Here is a 23,588-nt window from a genome sequence, read left to right as displayed (position 1 = left end):
ATCAAATTTCTCATTCTCACCATGGTGTGGCTTTTACGAATCGATTCATCTTCACCTTCAGAATCTGAAGAATAACTGTACTGGCGAGCTCTACTAGGTGAAGTACGTGGAGGTGTATTACTACGAGATTCTTCTGATGAATCTTCATCGTCACTACATTCATTGAAGATGCCACACTCACTGTCACTGTCACTCCTTGTCAGTATCTCCAGTATCTCTTCATCAGTGCAACAACACTGATGTGCCATTTGCCTGTGAAACTCAAAAGTGACAGCACTCTAAACATCCTGATGAAACAGCAGATAGCTAAACGACACCACACGAGCAGAATGGAGAAAATCACACGAACCAGCCAGCACGAGTGTCGAACAGCAACTGTGAAATCCATAGCAGAGTGTTTCCCAGATAGCAGGGACAGCAGCACAGAACAATAAATAGGGTACATCCATCCCAGGGAGTGCACAGGGTAAAAGAACTTGCGATGGGCCAGCATGCAGCCCTGAGTGGCTACTGACGTCTGCAGGCCCACAGGCAGTGGAACCGGCTGCAATATAAGCCATCATTAGGACTCAAGTACCGGCCAGGTCGCGCGGTGAATGCCATCTGCAGGGCCAATGGGAAAGCCCACTTCAGCGGCAAACAATGTCCGCAGCCCCCACGGCTAGGTGGAGCACCACAGCATATCACGTCTGAGGTACTCAAAGGGTTAAATGAGGCTAGCTTTGCTGTTGAATTAGCTAAACTTTTTTGACACGTGTTGAATTCGACTTACTTTTTGCTCAGTGACCAGTTCTCTGAACAGAGAGATGGGGTTCTCAACTGTTGTTGCCAATCTGCTTATGGAAGAGTATGAGAAATGTGCCCTACAGCCAGTGGCATTGAAATCTGCATGTGTTTTAGGTAAGCTGATAACACTTTTGTTGTTTTTCCTCATGGCAGTGGGAAATTGCACAGATTTCTGGAACATCTCATTTAAATCCCTCCAAATATTCACTTTATGATGGAGGTAGAAAAGGATGGCTGCCTACACTTCCTTGATGTGTTAGTCATGAGGAAGGATAATGGTACATTGGCACATGCAATTTATAGAATCCCAGCTCTTACTGATATGTATCTTCAGGCTAATAGTTGTCACCATTTGACTCAGTGTGGAGGGGTATTTTGTATTTTGATTCATAGTGCCCCTTGTCATCTCACACCCATAAACTTTGTCAGTTGATTTGGCCCACAATTGATGTTAGCTTTTGCCAGAATAAATGTAGTGAGCTTCCCTCTGCCCCTTCCCATGAACCATGGACTGTGCCATTGGTGGGACCATGGACCATGCCTCAGTGATACAGATATCTGCCTACATAGGTGTAACCACGATGGAAGTGTATCTGTTGAGAGACTAGGCAAACATGTTGTTCCTGGAGAGGGGCAGCAGTCATTTCAGCAGCTGCTCAGGCAACAGTCTGGACAATTGGATGTTGCCTTGCTGTGCTGGTACTGTGAATGGCTGACAGCAAGGCGAAATTACAGCCTTAATTTACCCAAGGGCATGCAGTTCTACTATATTGTCAAATGTATGAGACATGTGATATATCCTCAGACTTCAGGAAGACTATAATAATTCCAAGGAAAGCATGTGCTGACAGGTGTTAATATTACCAAACTATAAGTTTAATAAGTCGTGGTTGCAAACTGCTATCATGAATTCTTTACAGAAGAATGGAAAAACTGGTAGAAGCTGACCTTCAGGAAGATCAGTCAGGATTCTGGAGAAATGTAGCAACACATGAGGCAATACTTATCCTATGACTTCTCTTAGAAGATAGGTTAAGGAAAGGCAAATCTATGTTTACAACTTTTGTAGACTTAGATAAAGCTTTTGACAATGCTGACTGGAATACTCTCTTTCAAATTCTGAAGGTAACAGGGATAAAATACATGAAGCAAAAGGCTATTTACAACTTGTACAGAAGCTGGATGACAGTTGTAAAAATCGTGGGACATGAAAGGGGATCAGTGATTGAGAAGGGAGTGAGAGAAGGTGTAGTCTATCCCTGATGTTATTCGGTCTGTGCATTGAGCACGTAGGAAAGGAAACCAAGAAAAATTTAGGGTAGGAATTAAAGTTCAGGGAGAAGAAATAAAAACTTTGATGTTTAGCGATGGCATTGTAATTCTGTCATAGACAGCATAGGACTGGGAAGAGCAGTTGAATAGAATGGACAGTGTCTTGAAAGGAGGATATAAGATGAACATCAACAAAAGTGAAACAAGGATAATGGAATGTAGCTGAATTAAATCAGGTGATGTTGAGAGAATCAGATTAGGAAACAAGACACTTAAAGTAGTAGATGAGTTCTGCTATTTGGGCAGCAAAATAACTGATGATCACCGAAGTAGACATGATATAAAATGTTGATTGGCAATGACAAGAAAAGTGTTTGTGAAGAAGAGACATTTGTCAACTTCAAATATAGATTAAGTTGTCAGGAAGTGATTTCTGTATGGCACATAGCCATGTATGAAAGTGAAACATGGTTTATAAACAGTTTAGACAAGAAGGGAATAGAAGCTTTTGGAATGTGGTGCTACAGAAGAATGCTGAAGATGAGACTGGTAGATCACATAACTAATGAGGAGGTACTGAATAGAATGAGGGAGAAAAGAAATTTGTGTTGCAACCTGACTAGATGAAGCGACCGGTTGATAGGACACATTCTAAGACATCAAGGAATCATCAATTTAGTCAAAACTTTCTAAAGCCAAGATTGGATAAATATTTCTTTATTTACAAACAATTGGTTTTGAGAGACTTTGCTGTCGTCTTCAGGCCTTCAGAAATTTATATTATAAAATGTGTTCATTTTGAGTTGGTTCTCATGTCAACTCGACAACTTGACATGAGGTCCAACTCGAAATGAACACATTTTATAACATAAATTTTTGAAGACCTAAGATGACAGCAAAATCTGTCATAACTGGTTGTTTGTAAATAAAGAAATATTGATGCGATCTTGGCTTTTGAAAGTTTTACCATGTAAAACAGATATCTCAGCACGAGAAAATACAGTCTCAATTTAGTATTGGAGGGAAGTGTGTGTGTGTGTGTGTGTGGGGTGGGGGGGGGGAGGGGGGGGGGTGTAAAAAACAGAGGGAAACCGAGAGATAAAGGATGCAGTTGTTATTAGGAGAGAACAGAGTAGCATGGAGAATTGCATCAAGCTAGTCTTCATACTGAAGACCATAACAATAACAATGTAGTGAAAGACTGATCATACGTACATTGCACTATCAACCAACTATAAAATAGTTGAGTCATGAGAATAATGAGGCAGTACCTAAGTCTGCAGCTTATTTACCCTACACAGGCAGTATTGCCAATAATACTGGTCATATTCTGAGGAGACACAGTGTGAAGTGTCAACCACCATTTAAGATTAGGGCCGTTTTAGAGTCTGTGAAGGATGATCTTGGTTTGTGTAAAGCAGATGTCTACCATACCCCTGCAGTTGTGGTTTCTTCCACCTTGGTTTGATCACCAGCACTGTAGGGGACCAGTATATCAAAAACATCACACTTACAGCAACTAAGACAAACCTGCAATTGCAGAACATTGCCTTTGTACCTCTCAACTATTGGAATATAATGACACAGAGATTCTGGTGTGCACACGTGTCTACTAGGATAGTGTTCACAAGGAATCTGTTGACATTTAAGTAGCAAGTGACCTTACAAATAGAGACAGAGCTTTTATGCTTAAATTCTGCTGGAAATCCTGCTCTCTCCCTGGTCCAATAACAAAGGGACTTCTCATCTGTTGTTGGCTAATATTTCATTATTGATGAAATCTGACACTGATAATCTTTGATTTTGTGAAAACTCTAGTTGTGCCTTGAAAACAATTGTGTGTTTACCAGTTGAAATACTGGCAATTGTCAAGGATGTATTCCAGTAATTCTTTTGAACAATTGAAATGCAGGGAAAAGATCAAGTGTCACATTAAAATACAGGCATTTCTGCCAAGGGGATCAATTAAACAAAAGCAAAATTATAACTATTTTAGATTTTGTTGAAGCCCTGTGTACATTGTCAACATTTCATTTTCAAACATTTTTAAAAATCTATCAATCTGAATTGAAATGGTTGATTAAGTCATTAAACATCACAATATTGTTTGGGGAACATTTGAAGTTGGAAGCTTGGAACATTATTTATGTCCTCATGGCCTTCTTTTAGTGCTCAATCTGTGGATTGGGTGCTATCAGTCTGATGGGCACCAGATCTCCAGTCTTCACATCTTTCTACCTTCTTCTTTATTTTTGTGTTACCAGTTAAAGTTGACGTCTTGTATAATTTGATCTGTGTACTTTACTCATATTTTTAATATAGTTCTTGCCATACCTGTTTATTATTGTGTTTTTGGAGCCCATTGTGTGTCAATGAAGGACCAATAATCTGAACTCTTCCTTGTTCAATAGTGTTCCGTAAACAACTCTCCCCTCCCACTTATTTAAGGACTTCATCATTCATAATCTTTCCAGTCCATTTGATTGCTGTGCCTCTACATGTAACACCACATCTCAAAAGAAACCATTCCTTTTCTTTCCTCTGTGGCCAGAGTCCAGATCCACAGCTGTACATCATCACATTCTAAGCATGTGCTTTCAAAAACCTTTTCCTGATTTCCAAGCTGTTAAATTTTCATATTAATTTGTTTTTCTTTTTATTGAAAGCACCTTTTGCCTCACCAGTTCTGCTTCTTATTTCTTCTTTGCTTCTTTCATTTCTAGTGATCATGCTTCTAAAATAATTAAATGAATCAACATGTTGCAGTATCTTCTTACATACATATATTTGGGCTGCATCTTATCCTTCATCACAAACCATTACATTTATTTTCTATATATTGGTTTTCATATTATATAATTTTCCTTAAATTTTACCCATTTTATTTCATTTGGTTCTTTTTCACTTTCATGAAAACAGCTATTTTAACAGCACAGTTATCCTTCTTCTATGTATTACTACACCTATCTCCAAACATTCTGAGTGTTTTTTCCAATACCTTCTCCATGTATAGATTGAAAATAATTAATTAGGATAGTGTACTTCCTCACTAGATTGCTTTCCAAATGTGTGCTTCTTTTTGTGTTGAGTGCCAGCCAATAAGAACTGTTTCATGTTTTGTAAAGGTTCTACATCAATTACAGATCACTGTAGGCTATTTCTGCTTTCTTCAGTACCTCGAACATTTTCTTCCATTTCACATGGTACTGAATAATACTTCTTCAGAGAGTTTTGTCGTTAAACTGTTATTGATAGGGTTTATTGCAGGTGTTTAGGCTGATTTGCATTATTGTGAGTGCCTGATGATTTGATGATGATGATGGTGGGGCTACTGATCATTGGAAGTTGTTAATTTCCACAGGCAGACTGATTTTGTTGCTATGGACTCTACATTTAATTGATGCATGTATAAGTTGTTCACATTTTTATGTTTACTTGTGAACAGTCAACCCAACTCTGTGAAAACACAAAAAATTGATCAGTTTTATGTTTCTTCGTGCTATAATCAATTTTTGCTATTATATTTTGTTTCATTTTATTTGCTTTTTATTGCTCCTTGTTTTCCACCCATTTATGAAGATTGCCATTTTTGTTGTGAGTACACATGAAATGTGTCAAATTTAAAGATTCTCTCTCTGTTTGGATTAGTTAAAGTATACTTTCAATCATATTTGCTTAGGGCAGTGGCCAGTTCCATGTTCACTTATTGAATGTAAGGCCATATGTAGCATCCAAGTACTAACAAGATGACCATCTTCCACCACTTCCATGCAGCTTAAAAAAGTTCACGCATACTATTATGTCTTTTTCCTCGATATATCTTATCAAAACACGAAATGTGTTTCTTTAATTTTGTATTTTCTTTTAGCTTTTCTCCCTCCACAGGTCCAGAAACAGCCACTCATTTTTACTTGTATGTGTTGTAATACTGTACAGACACATCAGTAATAACACCAACCAAATTTTATTTTGCTTCCACATGAAGAGATCCACAATAACATTGAATAAAGTATAGACCAGCACAAAGTCTTGTAACTATAGAACACATCAGTATAGAATCTTGTAGGTCAGCATGCAATAAGCAAATAAATGTAAGTGAAGCTGGGGACCTAGCTTGCCGGGCTTATATTGGGCTTTTGTGTACACGGAACAGCACTTGCTGCACTGTCTGTCATGCTGTGAGCCAACCTCTTTAGGCCAGCTGTGGATGCGCTTTTATCACATGCTGTTTGATTATGTGTGCTCACACTGTAGGGTTACGACACTCCTTCCCCCTTTGGAAGTGTTCACTATGGAGATGTCCATGTCTCTATCTGAGGGGGATGATTACTGGAGCACATGTTGTGCCATCACAGGAGAATATGATATGAAATGACACAGGTGCAGTCAGACATAGTGGTCACTCCCCCACCAAAGAACATAAAGAAGCACTGGTGATGACAGTGCTGTATCCATGTTAAACATGGAGAGGTGCTCAGTGATAGAGGCAGCAGAGAAGATGGAAGTGGTGACAGCAGCAGGGGCTGCAGGGACGGAGATGGTCCGGTGCCTGACTACTTCACCCAGCAGTGGTGGCACCCAGAGTGAAGACAACACTGGAGCTGGAGGAGGCGTGGACTGCACCATGGGGGGCAGTGCAAATGGTGCACCACAGGGGTCAGTGCAGATGGTGGAGGCATCTGTGGGGGCGGAGATCTCTCTGGTGTGTAGTGGTCACACGTGGATGGAGCCAATCATAATGCTGTGAAACTGAGCCATTGGCAGTGCAAACAGTGCAGAGGCAGCAGTCTCGGCAGTGACCGATGACTACTGGTATCCATTTAGGGCACTGGCCAAACCCACAACCCAGACAACAGAACCCGGATGAATTGCTGCGAGGTGGGTGGCCAGGTGTCAGCTGGTGCAGATGAAGCAGCATATGGGGCTGGGGCTGTGAAGCAGCTCCACTGGGCTACAGTGGCTGACTGGAATGAATCTATTTGAACTCAAAAACTGATCGAGGGCTTCGTTGGGAGAACATTGAGTGATATATTTTTTTATCTGTGTTTTGAATGCCCGGGCCAGCTGTTCTGCCTCTCCATTGGCCTGGGGATAAAAGGGAGTGACCGTAACATTCAGAACGCCACACTTTGTATAAATATCTTCAAAATCTTGAGACACAAATTGTGGCCCATTGTCCGTCACACGTGTATACAGCAATCCTTCTAAGGAAAAAAATCTTTGGGAGGGCCATGACTGTAGCTGCTGTGGATGCTTCCAGACAGCAGACCACATAAGGAAATTTTGAGAAAGTGTCAGCTACAATAGGCCAAAAGGAGTAAAAGAAAAACACACAAAATCAGCAAGAATATGATCCTAGGGACACTGGAGAATGGGCACAGGGAAAGAGAGACCAATGATGCCACTTGTTGGGTAGTGGTCTGCGGGCAGGTCATTACAACACACATTATCTCATTGTCAATGCCCAGCCAAACCACGTGGTGAGAGGCCAGCAACTTTGAATGAGACACACCCAAATGGTCCAGGTGGAGCAGGTGCATGATGTCCTGCCATGGGTGCATACTCTTCAGTAGCGAACAGTAACACACCATCAAGAACTGAGAGGTGGTTGTGGAGAGCATAATAATTAAAAAATGGATCCGATACTTGACCTGACAGTTTAACTGGCCATCCGTGATGGACAAATTGAACAACCTGATGTAAGACAGGATCGGATGTGACAGCTGCCGAAATCCAAGAACTGGTAATGGGAAAACCATCCACAGTGGTTTGGGCTTCAGTGTTTAAATAGGAGCACAACAGTTCATCCTGATCAAATACTGGATCAGGGACAGATGGCAGTTGAGAAAGAAGATCCGCATTTAGCGTGTTGTACTGTGAGTTGAAAACAAATCTCATAGTTATAGGGGGATGAAAACAGAGCCCAGCATTACTGATGGGCTGCTCTGTCCAGTAAAGCTGCCAAAGGATTGCAAAGAGAAACCAAAGGTTTATGGTCACTAAGCACATGACCACACAATAATTCAAAAGTGAAATAGAAATGGCTAACAAAATTGTGATTGTCCATGTTACATTTCAAACTGGTGGCCTGCAGCACTGTGAACAAGGCACAGAGGTTCCACAGATGTTCATCTATTGAGGAAACTGAAACCACAGTATTGTCCAGGTAGTTAATATGCTCCAGAACAGAGGCCCTGAGTTGCTCCAAAAGCCATCAGTAAATGGCAGGATGCCCGAGTGGGGTATTCACTGTAAGGACATATTTGGAATTGTAATGCAGAGGCAGGTGGAAGTAGGCTTCTGACAATTCTACTTTGAAAGAATATTGGCCTCTGGAAAGCCATGCTCAAAATTCATCTGGATACGCCGAGGGATAGATATCAATAATAGACTGTGAACTTACAGATACTTTAAAATCACCACAGAGCCAAAGATTGTCATTAGGTCTTTCGACAATTATCAATGAAGCAAACCAATCACCAGAGGAGACAGGTATGATAATATCCGAAGATGTAAGTCGATCTAGTTTGACTTGCTCCTGTAAAGCTGCTGGGACCGGGTGGGCACAAACAAAATGTGGCCGCACCGTTGATTTCATTGTGATGTGAGCCTTGATAGCAGTATCAATCACTAAACCTTCTGAAAACAGAGAGGAGTATTCTGAGCAGAGCACATCAAGTTTCTGGTACGGAACTTGATCCAATACCAGATGCATTTCATCAAAAATAGAGAACCGAAAATTTTTTAAGGCATTTACCCCAAATAAGTTTCCAGTGTGGGCATCATGCACTACTAGAAAGGTCAGAGACCAAACAACTGCTCTGTATGCTATGGAACTAGAAAACAGTCCTGATATGGCTATTTGTTGTTTGTTGTAAGTCACCAACTGAGGAATGACAGAAGACAATGCCAGTAATCCTAAATCCACATAGGTTTGGGAATTTTAATAAAGTTATTGCCACAGCTGCGTACACTTGTACAGTAACTGAAACTGTGGCACAGCCAGGAGACACTGGCCGAGGGCATCGACGGTGAGTTGTCAAAAACCACAAAAGTCAACAACAGCGATGAACGAACAATGAGACAACGTGACAAAATGATAAGTCCATAGTGGGAACCAAATCGAGAGCCTTACATAGCAGTATCAAAAACTAAACAGTACTGCATATAATGAACAAATGAGAGCAGAGTCAGAACAGGACTGAAGTCCAGGTTCTTGCGCTGCGAGCTTTATAGCATGGCAGCGGGCGCCAGTACACTGTGTGTCAGGCCCAGTCTGTGCCTAGTGCTGAGGCAGTGACAGCAGTGCTTGCAAATACTAGTTGTGCCACCTAGCAGCTGTCATGTGTGTCTGTGTGTTCTGGCAGACTTTTGAACTCATTGGGCCTGAATACCAGAATTTGCATTTTTAACACCTTGTCCATCACACACACTTCAGTGGAGAATTTGTTTGGGGCTACCATCATCTGAGAAACACTGTTCACACCCATTTTCGTGTCTGATGAAAGAGGTTGAGTGTTGCACAGAGGTGCAATATCTCACTTTTTCTTACAGTGGTTGGATGTCACCCAGCACTTCGGACATGCGCCCTGCTCATGTTGAACAAAACGATAAGGGCACAACAGGAGAGGAGCACGCGGCCACTGTTACGATGCTGACTGCTGTTGCTGTTTAGCACTGCATTGCCCCACATGGTGTGGAGACCACAGTCGTGTGGCCATGACATCATCTCTCCATCCTGGTGAGATAACCAATGGCAACCGAGGAGGAGAAGAAGCTATGGTGGTTACTTCACACCATGCTTCTGTCCAATTTCCTGCTGTTCTAGATACATCCAAACATTGAGCAATGTTCAGAACATCTGTGCAAGAGGGATTTTCACATTGTAAAGTGCATTCACAAACTTCTCTATTATGGGCCAGGGGTATTATAGCATCACAAACCGTCGAATCAGCATACGAGTCCTGGTGGACCTCAGTAATGAACTGGCAATGACGGCTAAGCCCATGAAGTTCTGCTACCTGCTGTCTGAGCTCTCTATGACTGTTGCAGCTGCTTTTGACAATGGTAAATCTTAATGTGAGCAGCAGTAACATATGTTTGCAATGATAATTAGAAGGCAACTGAGAACATTCCACCAATAGAGAGACAAGCAGGTTCCTGAAGAGGAGCCAGCTGACACAAAAGCCAATAAACACAAGAAGAAATCAGTGATAAAAATAAAGCCTTACATAAACTGGGGTCGATGATTGGAAAAACTTGAAAATGTTGTAGAAAGCATTTTTCATGTGCTGTGTCCCAATCCTCCACCAAATCATCATACAGAGGAAATTGTGGGAGTTTCATCAATGGTGATGGAACCTGGCATGACAGCGAGGCTGCCACATTGTGTATGGCCGTAGTGAGAACCTGTTGCTGGTTGGTGAGAGCTCACTGTTGTTCAACAAGAGATCGAAGAACTTGTTCCACTGACATGTTGGCTGTACATCGAACCAGTGAAATGAAACACACAGAGTGGAATACTGCATTCATCACCAAGTATGTTCTAACACTGTACAGACACAGTATCACAACTGACACAAATAAAATTTATTCTACTTCCACATGAAGAGAGCCACAATAACAGTGAATGAAGTGCAAAATAGTACAAAGTCTCATAACTGCATAACACATCAATATACAGTCTTATAGGTGAGCATACAATAAGCAAGTAAACATAAGTGAGACTGAGAGCCTAGCTCACCAAGCTCTTATCGGGCTGTCATGCACACGGCACAGCACTTGCTGCGCCATCTGTCCTGGTTGCAAGGTGACCTCTCCGGGCCAGCCGTGGAGGCAATGGAATTGCACACTATATGGTTACATATGCTGTCACTATAGGGTTACGACAGTATGAATTCAGTCCTTGTAACTTTTTGTGTCTTACTCTTAATACTGCAGAATGATTTGTGTTTATTAGGTTACTGTTTCTTCCATAATCTTCTTTTTTATGTGACTGATGCAGCATTTTCATGTTAATGAAGAAACTTGTTTACACATCTGAAAACTCAATACATGAATCTTTTGTTTCTGTTTGTGTTCTATCAATCTTGCTTCGATTAGTTCAGCAGTTGATAAGTGTTATACATTGTTTATATTGATAATATTTGTAAGTATGAGATTGTATGAATTGTCATAATTTCTCTTTATTGGCAAGATATAAAGAAGATAGATTTGCTACATTGAATGTAAACCTGAAATTATTTTAAGGAAAAGTTAAATTTAATTTTTCTATGTTGCGCAGGATTATATGTGCAGTTAATGACACTTGTAAACTCTCCTGCAACAGTTTATCTGATTAACTTTTATGCATATATATTGCTCATTCATTTTTTTCAGGGAACGGTTCAGAAGAACAGAAGATGTTAAGGATGACTCTGATGATGGTATGTACATAGAAGATATATAGAGCAGAAAATTTCCAAAATGAAATTTCTGAAAGAAACTCTTCCACTATTTAGGAATTAGGAAATATGAACATGTTAACTTAAGAATCCAGATGTACTTCCAGCCAGAAAGGAAGAAAGAAAGAAAGAAGGGTTGGAGGGGATGGTGTTATTCCTGGACGCAGTAACAAAGTCACATAAGAATCAAAGAATACACATGAGAATTGGGCAAAATGGAAGTTTAAGTAATATGCTGACAATTGGCAAGATGCGATAACCTGGGAGCTTAGTTAGGTGCATAGTTATTTACATGTTCTGTCAATCATAAGTGCAAAAATGCTGCATCATCTATAGAACATGGCAGTAGGTTTATGTTTGCTCATACATAGCATTCAAGATTTAATGGCTATCCACATCCAGCAATATTCAGTATTATGTCTTTTCTTTTCCCATTACCCTGTTATTATGAATAGTCATGTATCCACCTTGTACAGAAGTGAATGAAGTGTATTTTTTCTAACTTACCAGAAAACAAGCAATTTTTTATATTCCATTTATCATTTCTTCTGTTGTTACACTTTTATTGGGTTTGATTTTGAGTACTTTGTAGGGACATGAAGTCAACAAGTTAACAATAAGGGATAACAGATTAAAACAGCAAGAGAGGCCATAAAATATATGAATCAAAAATGTGGCTTTATTGAAAGGAAATTTCACTTGAGAAAACTATAAAATTATGAGACAGAATTGCTAGGCAATGCTTATCTTCAGCAAACAACAAGTTTAGTACTGCTGTGTAATGTGCGGACCTTTTGAAAGCATACTGCATGCAGGATAGATCATTCATTGAAAACTCATGAAACTAAATAGAATTTTTGTAATTAGATTAATTTTCCTTGGAGGACCATCTATTGGAAGTAATTTCTGCATTCACCCTTAAATTATTATTATTATTATTGCACATTTTTGCCTCCAGGACAGTGGTTAACTTGAATTTTACATGATTATTCATTTTCCTGGTTTCCTTCTTCTTTTTCTCTTCCCAAAACCTCTTCATTCTTTGGCTGTGTTCTTTTTTCCTTTTCTCTGTCCATATTTTGCCTGTTTTCTTCCCTTCTTTTATTTCAGATTTCATGTTCATAATCATGTTTCTGAACTTGTCTCTTGTCTTATATTTCAATACTGACCCATGCTTGTTTTAGGTCTTCTTGTATTTCTTGTAACCAGTTGGTTTTTTGATTGAACTGTTTACTACAACAAAAATCCTCTTTGTGTGTCTGTTGTTATTCTTCTATGTATGTTTTCATAGAATGTTAGTCGGCATTTTCTGATCATGTCTGTGAGCCTGTCTGTGGATTCACATAATTCTTTGGTTGGTCTCCTCGTCCATATATCAATGCTCTGATCGTGGTCGTTTCTGATGCGTAGAGTACTTCTGGTAATACAACCGTATAGTAGTGCCTGAGTTTGGCCTGTCTTGAAATATTTCTTTTATTGTAGTGTTTCCACATCAGTTTGTATGTTTTCTGAAGTTTTTTTGTTCTTTCTGTGTTGGATGCCTTGTTTGATCCTCCTATTTTTACAAATTCCCCAAGATACTTGAATTTTTCCACTCTGTTAATCTTTCCATATTTTGTGTCGATGGCTTGGTTGTTATGTTCTTTCTTTCTATGCATTGCATTTTGTCTCTTGATATCTGTAGAACTGTTTTGGAGAGACTTCACGTAAGTATTATAGTGCTTTGTGTCTATTGTTGCTGAGTATTGTCAGGTCATCTGCAAATGCTAGGCATTTTATGATCATCTTGTTTGGACATGTTCTTCCTAACGGAATTCCTTTTACTTTTTCTTCCCATAATTTTGTCCAAGACAGTGTTGAATAATAGCAGCGAGAGACCATTTCCTTGTTTGCAGCAGCCACATCAGTTGCTACCTTGCACTCAAGCCATTTGCACCGTGAGCATCGGGCAGTGTGACTCCACCGATCATAATGTTGTAAGCTTTGTTGTTCATTTTCTGTATTTGTTTTACAGAACTCGTGTCCAGCATTTCTCATTTTCTTGAATCTTCTCAATGAAACATTCCTCACTGTCTCTAGGGTTGGATGTATTTTTGTTTGGTTTTCATTGTTTTTCGATGTACTTCATATTTCAGTCTTTGTCCTACTGCAAGGTGGCATTTTGCCACATTACTCGGAATTGTGGATGCATTTTGTAAAACACTGTGATAGGACTGTCTCACATTAGTCTCTTTTCTACAATATATTCAAAGTTAATCACATTTACCGGCTATCATTGATCTGTAGCTTTCCACTGTTCCTTTTTCTTTAATTAAACAATCAGTTAGGTGACAAAACACCTGTAAAGAGAAGAATGCCAATGCCTTCATGGTCCAGGGACAGAAGATTGACAGATGAATGTAGCTTCCTGTTTGATAGGGAAACAGTGATAGGAAGTACATACCCCAGTCTAGCAGACAGTTACAGCTGAAGCTTTCAGAACAATTAGCTCCTTCCTCATGGTGGAGAGGGGGGTTCATTGGGGAAGGTGAAAAAGGAGGAGCTCACTCATATCCAAGGATGAGACAGATCCACCTGTCACAACTATCACTCAATAGTATTGTAATAACCTTGTTTACATTCAGTGCCAGTAGATCACTACTTTTTTACATTAGATAAATTTTCTGCTACTGCTATGCTATTAGCATTTCTTATTATATAGTTCATGACAGTTAATCAAACAATGGAAAAACCAGGATGGAATAATGATAATATTATGAAAAGGATAGATTGCTACCATAAAGTGATGTTGAGTTGCAGAAAGGCACAACAAAAGGTGTGCTAAACAAGTAAGCTTGCAAACAAAAGGCCTTCTTCTTGAGTAGACAACACATGCGCGCACACACACACACACACACACACACACACACACACACACACACACACACACACACACACACACACACACGTGATTACTGTCTCTAGTTGGCCTCAGCAGCTAGAGACATGTCATGTGTATGTGAGTTGTGTTTGCATGAATGAGTGTGTGTTTTGTCTACTCCAGAAGAAGGCCTTTTGGCTGAAAACATAAAAGAGGTTGTCTGCAGTGGAGTCCCATGAACAACAATGTGTACTGAATGCCATGATACAAAACACTTGCATCTCCTCTGTCTTCACATTCACCACAGACTGATATCTATCCTGCCTTACAGACCTGAGCTACACATTTCCTGATTAGATGTGGATGTCCAACAACTTGTGGCCTACTCATAGTTTCACTGTCATTAAGCCACACTCCAAGATGCTCAGGACAGTAGCATGTGAACAGTCTATCAGCTTTGCCATTTCTGAGATGCTCATTCCCATGCGGTTTGCCATAAGAGGCTGCTCTTTGTCAAAGTTGGTTTTTGGCAGTAGATGTCCCCATTTGTGGCCAGTATCATCACTAGAATGATTCTGCATGTGTCTCTTCTCTACTTATATGCTTCCCTTACCATGGCTAGACTACAGGCTTTCATGGCAGGTGTTTGCTTTATTGCTGATATTTGTTTTATGGTCATAAGGTTGTGGTCTGAGGCATAATTCTCTGCCTAATGTTTTCTCTTACACTGCTGGAGACATCATTAGGGGCTTTAATGACTCAAAAAGCTGTTACAGACTCAAAAAAGCTCAGCAAGCCAAACTGTTTACAAGTATCCACGAAATAGTCAGTTCACGACATCATCAGGCTGCTGCCTGAGACTGCAGAGTCACACCAACATATACTGTGGACTTCGTAGTGGGGAAGAGTTGGCACTGTTTGTTTCATTTAGCACTAAGGTGCCCAACTTGTCTAATTTCATTCCAAATTTCAGAACTTTTTTGAGTCTATAACAGCTTTCTGAGTCATTAAGGCATCTGATAATGTCTTCAGCAGCAGAAAACAAAACATTTGGCTGAGAATTATGTCTTAGACCATGACCATATGCCCATAAATCAAATATCAGTAATAAGGGTCTTATGGCCATTTATTGCTTGTTTCACATTACGTGAACCAAAAAGTTTGCTCCTGTTTCTGACCAGAACTGAGATATTACCTTCATGAGATGCTCTCTGATTAGCTGGACTAGGTAATATTAAGATAAGGTATTTAGAACAACATCACAGAATCCTTGTCACAACCACCTGCCCTAATCACTTGAGTCTCACAGTCCGTTCTGGGAAGCTGAAAACACCTTCTAACAATGTAGTAAAATCAGGAAATTCACACAAGACCTTCTTCAGAGGTTCTCTCTGATGTTCTGACAGTAAGGCCCATGAAGCAAAGGGTCTATAAAAGCAAGTACACACAGAATATGTTTGAAATGTTTCTTCAACATTTACCAACACTTACACCAGACAGAAGTAGGATTGTGCAGTTTGATTCAAAATTACCCCAAAGATGCAAGTTTGAGGAGGACTTAATCTATTTCAGTGAATTCTTGGAAACTCATATATGTTAAACTATTTCTGGAAGATATGTAATGATTTTTACAAATTGATGTTATATTACCTCATAGTTTATCATTTTTTTGGCTCCTCCTTTCCTGACGTTGAAATTGCACTGAAGATTTTTCTCATTCTTGTGGTTAAAACTTGCTGTGATAAACTTTTATTTTTAATCAAGAACAAAGTAAGAAACAGCATGGGGCAAATAAGGCTTAATTCCTTCTCTCTGCTGCAGGATGTATGAGACAAGCAAAATACTCTCAGACTTTAAAGGAATGTAATAATTCTAATTTCAAACAAAGTAGCTGCTGACCATTGTGAATGCTGTCAAACCATCAGTTTAATGAGTCATGGTTGCAAAATTTTGGCACAAATTATTTGCGTAAGAAAAAACTGGTAGAAGCTGACTCAGAGAAGATCAATTTGGGTTCTGGAGAAATGAAGGAAAACCCGGGGCAATAGCGACCCTGTAATTTATCCTAGAAGATAGGGTGAAGAAAGGTAAACCTACATTTGCTGTAATTGTAGATTCAGAAAAAAACTTTTTATAATGCTGACTGGAATACATTATTTAAAATTCTGAAGGTGGCTGGTATAAAATTCAAGTACTAAAATCTTACCTTCAACTTGTACAGAACCCAGACTACAGTTATAAGAGTCGGTGAGAGACATGAAAGAAAGGCCATAATTGAGGGGGAGGGGGGGGGGGAGGTGAGATAGGGTTGCAGCCTATCTCCAATATTATTTAATCTGTACATTGACCAAGTGCTAAAGCAAACCAAAGAGAAGTTTGGAAAGAGAATTAAAGTTCATGGAGAAGAAATAAACCTTTAAGGTTTGCCAGTGAAATTATAATGGCAAAGGATTTGAAAGAACAGTTGAACGGAATGGACAGTGTATTGAAAAGAAGTGGGTAATGGAGTGTAATTGAATTATACCAAGTACTGCTGAGGGAATTAGATTAAAAAACGAGAAAATATGAGTATTAGTTGAGTTTTGGAATTTGGACAGTGAAATAACTGATGAAGCTGAAGTAGATTGGCAATACCAAGAACAGCATTTCTGAAAAAGAGGAATTTATTAACATTAAATATGAATTTAACTGTTAGGGAATCTTTTCTGAAGGTGCTTGTCTGGAGTGTGTAACCTTGTATAGAAATGAAGCATGGACAACAAGTAGTTCTGCTCAGATAAGGAGAAGACAGAAGCTTTTGAAATATGATACTATATAAGAACACTGAATATTAGTTGGTTAGATCAAATAGCAAATGAGAAGGTAGTGACTCAGATTGGGGGCAAAGGAACTGGTAGTACAGCTTTATTAAAACAAGAAACTGGTTGATAGAACACATCCTGAGACATCAAGGAATTGTCAATTTGGTAATGGAAGGATGGATTAATGGAGAGTTGCGTCACAGTAGTCTTCAGACTGAAGTCCTCAACAGGAACAACTTGCTCAAGAAAATGAACAGCTCAACACTAACCAATGAGTATGTGATTGCTAGGTCTTGTAAATTTAAATAAAATCTGATGAGTGTATGTATCGTTTGTAATGTTTTATACATTTCTGTAGTAAAAAATGTATGTAACAGACAATATGGGATCTTGTATCAATCTTATTGATTATCTCAGTAAATTGTGTGTGTTGATTAGAGCTTCCTAGTCAAAGCATGAAGTTAAGCTACTGTTCTAGGTCTTATGTTCAAAACCACGGTCACTCATCTGAAAGTGCAATAGATGTGTGTGTGCATATGTTGGTAAGTTTTACAATGTCTTTAGATACTGTGTTGTCCCAATGGATGACATAGAAATAAACATCCCTGGTGCTGAAAAGCAATTGAAGCAGCCGAAAAGAAATAGGGTTCCAGACCGTGATGGAATCCCAGTTCTGTTTTAGGAGCCATCCATAAATTATCTTTCATGAATTTCATGGTTTCTGGAGATTCCCCCCCCCCCCCCTCCCCCTCACCCCACTTCTTCTTGTCACAGGTGGTCACATTTGTGTGATCTGCTTCTCCCCTGGAGTCACGTAACGTATTTTGCACTTTTTAGAAATTATTAGAAATTATTAAATTAAAACAGTAGTCCAAAAATTATTCATGTGTTTCTATGCAAAATATTTTGATTTTCATAAAATTAAGAATAAATCAAACGTTTTGGAAAATTTACAAAACATAACAAATGAAACAAATTACACAAAATTTAATCATCTTGTGTTCAAGGACTTTGAGCCATTCCTTTATATTATTTATGATTGCCATAGCAGTCACTTTTTTCTTGATTTGGCTGTTAGGAACATTCAGTGTGTCCACATCATCTTCATCCAACCATATAGCATCATCATTGTTTATCAAAGAACTTCCCTAACAAGTCTAGTTGCAATCCTTTGAGGAGGAATCTTTGGGCAAAAACTGTTGTTGGCTCTAATATGAATGCATGTGTTGGGAGTGGCTTTGTATGATGAAAAATATGTTCCACACATCATACGGGATTTGATACACATGTGATGACCCATAGAGATCCAAAGATAGCTATAGTGACAGCAGAGCAAATTTACCTTCGAAGTCTTCATTTACTATGTGTGCGTACATACCCAACTTTAGTCTGAAACCCCTCTCATAATAATTGCCACAGGCTAGATCATCGCACAGCGCAACAAGCAACACCCTTACATTTTACAATTTGTAAAAAGTATTATGATTCATGTACGTGATTTGCGTACCAAGTATTGTCATTTTTCAATGTCCGAGCCTGTATGATATTCAGTCTGGTATCTGTTGGCCCAAAGTACTTGGCAACCACAGGAAAATCGTCAATAGCCAATTGGCTTAAAATATTAGCCAACATGGTGTCTGCACTCTCAAAATTCTGTTTTTCTAGCTCCAATTTTGTAGTTCTATTACTGAAATCAAGATCTGAACCAAAACTTTTTTAACACACACCAGTAAGTTCACAACTAACAGGCAATGTTCGTCATTCCACTTTGTTAAATACACTTCCTCCTGGAGCATTTGTGTCAATATGAATAGCACCCATGTCAAAATCTTTGAAACGATGTACAGCTGAAACTCACTTGTTTTGTGGATTTTCATCAGGGCCACCATCACAAGTGAAAATGAACACGCCTTTTACAAAACCTTCAGTTCTCATTAACTTTTCAAATGCAGGTAATTCAGAAAGTATGTCTGTGTCACGAGTCTCTACAATAGAGGAAGAATTTTTTCCGCTATGAATCGCTTTGAATGTAGGCCCAGAGTGTGTCAGCTAAAGATTGCAGGTTTACTGCAATACCTACATATACAGAGGTAATAAGCATATGTTTCTCAGTGACCAAGAAAACATGATCCAGTAATTTTACACGGTAGTGAAGGTGCATTAATATTGGTGCTTGAGTATTTGCTGTAATACCTATTGGTACACGTGTTTGTCATTTATAGATAAAATGAACACCGACCATGGTCCCAGACTGCAGCCAAGGATTAAGGTTTCTTATAATAATGCCAACTATCTCTGCAGATGATGAAGAAATTGATGAAATGTGTGATGAGATAAAAGAAATTATTCAGGTAGTGAAGGGAGACGAAAATTTAATAGTCATGGGTGACTGGAATTCGAGAGTAGGAAAAGGGAGAGAAGGAAACATAGTAGGTGAATATGGATTGGGGCTAAGAAATGAAAGAGGAAGCCACCTGGTAGAGTTTTGCACAGAGCATAACTTAATCATAGCTAACACTTGGTTCAAGAATCATGAAAGAAGGTTGTATACATGGAAGAATCTTGGAGATACTAAAAGGTATCAGATAGATTATATAATGGTAAGACAGAGATTTAGGAACCAGGTTTTAAATTGTAAGACATTTCCAGGGGCAGCTGTGGACTCTCACCACAATTTATTGGTTATGAACTGTAGATTGAAACTGAAGAAACTGCAAAAAGGTGGGAATTTAAGGAGATGGGACCTGGATAAACTGACTAAACCAGAGGTTGTACAGAGTTTCAGGGAGAGCATAAGGAAACAATTGTCACAAATGGGGGAAAGAAATACAGTAGAAGAAGAATGGGTAGTTGTGAGGGATGAAGTAGTGAAGGCAGCAGATGTTCAAGTAGGTAAAAAGACGAGGGCTACTAGAAATCCTTGGGTAACAGAAGAAATATTGAATTTAATTGATGAAAGGAGAAAATATAAAAATTCAGTAAATGAAGCAGACAAAAAGGAATAGAAACGTCTCAAAAATGAGATCGACAGGAAGTGCAAACTGGCTAAGCAGGGATGGCTAGAGGACAAATGTAAGCCTGTAGAGGCTTATTTCACTAGGGGTACGATAGATACTGCCTACAGGAAAATTAAAGAGACCTTTGGAGAAAAGAGAACCACTTGTATGAATATCAAGAGCTCAGATGGAAACCCAGTACTAAGCAAAGAAGGGAAAGCAGAAAGGTGGAAGGAGTATATAGAGGGTCTATACAAGGGCGATGTACTTGAGGACAATATTATGGAAATGGAAGAGGATGTAGATGAAGATGAAATGGGAGATACGATACTGTGTGAAGAGTTTGACAGAGCACTGAAAGACCTGAGTCGAAACAAGGCCCTGGGAGTAGACAACATTCCATTAGAACTACTGACGGCCTTGGGAGAGCCAGTCCTGACAAAGCTCTACCATCTGGTGAGCAAGATGTATGAGACAGGTGAATTACCCTCAGACTTCAAGAAGAATATAATAATTCCAATCCCAAAGAAAGCAGGTGTTGACAGATGTGAAAATTACCGAGCTATCAGTTTAATAAGTCACAGCTGCAAAATACTAACGCGAATTCTTTACAGACGAATGGAAAAACTGGTAGAATCTGGCCTCGGGGAAGATCAGTTTGGATTCCGTAGAAATGTTGGAACATGTGAGGCAATACTGACCTTACAACTTATCTTAGAAGAAAGATTAAGGAAAGGCAAACCTACGTTTCTAGCATTTTTAGACTTAGGGAAAGCTTTTGACAATATTGACTGGAATACTCTCTTTCAAATTCTAAAGGTGGCAGGGGTAAAATACAGGGAGCGAAAGGCTATTTACAATTTGTACAGAGGCCAGATGGCAGTTATAAGAGTCGAGGGAAATGAAAGGGAAGCAGTGGTTGGGAAGGGAGTGAGACAGGGTTGTAGCCTGTCCCCGATGTTATTCAATCTGTATATTGAGCAAGCAGTAAAGGAAACAAAAGAAAAATTCGGAGTAGGTATAAAAACCCATGGAGAAGAAATAAAAACTTTGAGGTTCGCCGATGACATAGTAATTCTGTCAGATACAGTGAAGGACTTGGAAGAGCAGTTGAACGGAATGGACAGTGTCTTGAAAGGAGGATATAAGATGAACATCAACAAAATCAAAATGAGGATAATGGAATGTAGTCGAATTAAGTCTGGTGATGCTGAGGGAATTAGATTATGAAATGAGATGCTTAAAGTAGTAAAGGAGTTTTGCTATTTGAAGAGCAAAATAACTGATGATGGTCGAAGTAGAGAGGATATAAAATGTAGACTGGCAATGGGAATTTGCCATCTGTATTTTTACATGAAATGTAGAGACTGGTTTCCGCAGTTTAACAGAAATATTTACCATGTGATTTTTTCCTTCCTCTGTGCTGATTTGTCTGGGAACGTGTCTTAAATAATATCCCGATCGATTGGGGGTAGGCCTATAGCCTCGTTTACATAGTTCGGCTTGTAAGTCATCCAATTTTTTTGCAGCACCCTGTAATTTCAGTGCAATCATCAGCTGCATCATCATAAACTGCAATCTCTTTTATAACAATTTTATTCCTAGAAGTGTTCCGACTAGTCTTTGATATAGGTACTGTTTGAGGTAACTGGCTTCATCTTTGTTGCATACTAAAATCTTTAGTGTCTTCTGGTATGCCACATATGCTTTATTCCCGCAATTAAAAGTAAGCATTTAAAATGTTGAATAGAAGCATTTCACACAATTTGTGTACTAAATCATCCTGAAGAATCCGGCTACATGATAGTGAATACTTTACTGAAATCGACCCACCACCTTCTGAGAGTACTTCCAACAGATAGACAGAGTGATGTGGTTGCTGATTTTGTTTTGTCATAAGCAGTGTGCAACAAGTAAATGTAACTGACTGGGTTGTTTAGTTTTTCAATTTGCCACAGAAAAATAAATATATTTGTTGCAGTGGAGAATGAAATGTTAAAATTGTGAAACTCAAACTTACTTTTACACCCACAGGCTAAAATTTGTGAAAAAAATCTTTTAAGTGTCACCTTCAATCTTGTCACTACTTTTCAAACTTCACCATTAGGTGTTAGCTTCGTCTTGTATACTTTGTTTATTTCTTTCAGCACAAACTACTCTGTATATTTAATATCGTTTGCAGGATGAACAGAAAGTATAATATTGTCGCAGAAGAAACCGAGCAGTGCAGTCGCCGTAGTGTAGTGGTTATGATACTAGGTTGTTGCATGGAGGATCGTGAGTTCAAAACTAACCTGAACTAAAACATTTTAATTTCCTTATTTGGTTCCAATAAATTCTAGAAGTATCCACAAATGGCAAGAATCATTGTACTGGAATATTCTGTAGCTGTATGTCTACCATACATGTTCTGGCAGGAGGCAGTTCGCTGTGCACTCTTGTATGTGCAAGTGCTGAATAAACCTCTGTTAAGTGAAGCTAGTGTTCATCATTCATCTTCTTACACCTCCCACTATGTGACATTATTCTGGTGGAGGCACTGGGCATTGGAACTTGGGATACCATACGTTATCGACGACACAGTGGCTCCCATCATGCCACGACAGAGCCGCCGTTAACGTGGCGAGAAACCTGAGTTCAAGCCATATTCAGCAGATCGCAATCTATCAGAAACAGAAAAAAAAGAAGACATCATGATGACAGCAACTGTGTGCCACCACATGAGACATCTTTCTGGGTCCTCTGGTGGTGATGGCCAAGATACAAAGAAGTGGCTGAAGATATGTCAGCGTATAGCCAAATTTAACAAATGGGATGACACTGTGTGTTTGGCTAACATATTTTTCTACTTAGAGGGCACTGCCGAGTAATGGTATGAGAACAACGAGGAGAAGTTAAGAAGCTGGGAAGTATTCCAGGTGGAACTGTACAAGTATTTCAGCAACGCACAATGACAGAAGTGCAAGGCTGAAAATGAATTTAAGTGCAGGGCACAGCATCCAGGAGAAATGACAGCATCCTACATTCAAGTCATCTTGGAGCTGTGTGAAACAGTGGATCCTTGAATGAAGAAGGAAGATAAGGTTGCATATCTCATGAAGGATGTTGCTGAGGGCCCTGCTCCTGAAGGAGGTTTCGACAGCAGACAACTTCATAAAATGGTGCCAGTATATCGAGACAATGCATTAAAAAAGAATTACATGCAAGAAGTTTGAACGGCTTCCAAATGTCATCACAGTGTCTGTGACGGAGGAAGAAACTGATTTCAAAAGTGTTCTTCATCAGATAGTGAGAGAGGACGTTCAGAAGGCACTTGGATCGCATGGCGAGCCAAAAACCAAGACGCTCCATGAGGTCATAAGGGAGGAACTGGAACAGACATTGAACCCAATTTCTCGTCCTTCATTTCCCTTCAAAACAGTAAAAAAGT

General features: G+C 39.4%; 1 protein-coding gene across 3 annotated transcripts in view; it reads left to right on the top strand.

The window, feature by feature from the left end:
* LOC124802732 (intraflagellar transport protein 43 homolog) overlaps positions 1-23,588 on the top strand; it is a 120,762-nt gene that overhangs the window by 79,470 nt on the left and 17,704 nt on the right. For all 3 annotated transcript variants that reach the window (XM_047263704.1, XM_047263701.1, XM_047263703.1), the window contains exon 5: positions 11,437-11,483. In XM_047263704.1, the coding sequence (XP_047119660.1) occupies positions 11,437-11,483 (47 nt within the window). The remainder of the gene's footprint in view (positions 1-11,436; positions 11,484-23,588) is intronic.

This window comes from Schistocerca piceifrons, chromosome 6, assembly GCF_021461385.2.
Source record: "Schistocerca piceifrons isolate TAMUIC-IGC-003096 chromosome 6, iqSchPice1.1, whole genome shotgun sequence".
In the NCBI taxonomy this organism is placed as follows: Eukaryota; Metazoa; Arthropoda; class Insecta; order Orthoptera; family Acrididae; genus Schistocerca; species Schistocerca piceifrons.
The sequence above is the reverse complement of the archived record's forward strand: the minus strand, read 5'-3'. Positions and strand labels throughout refer to the sequence as shown.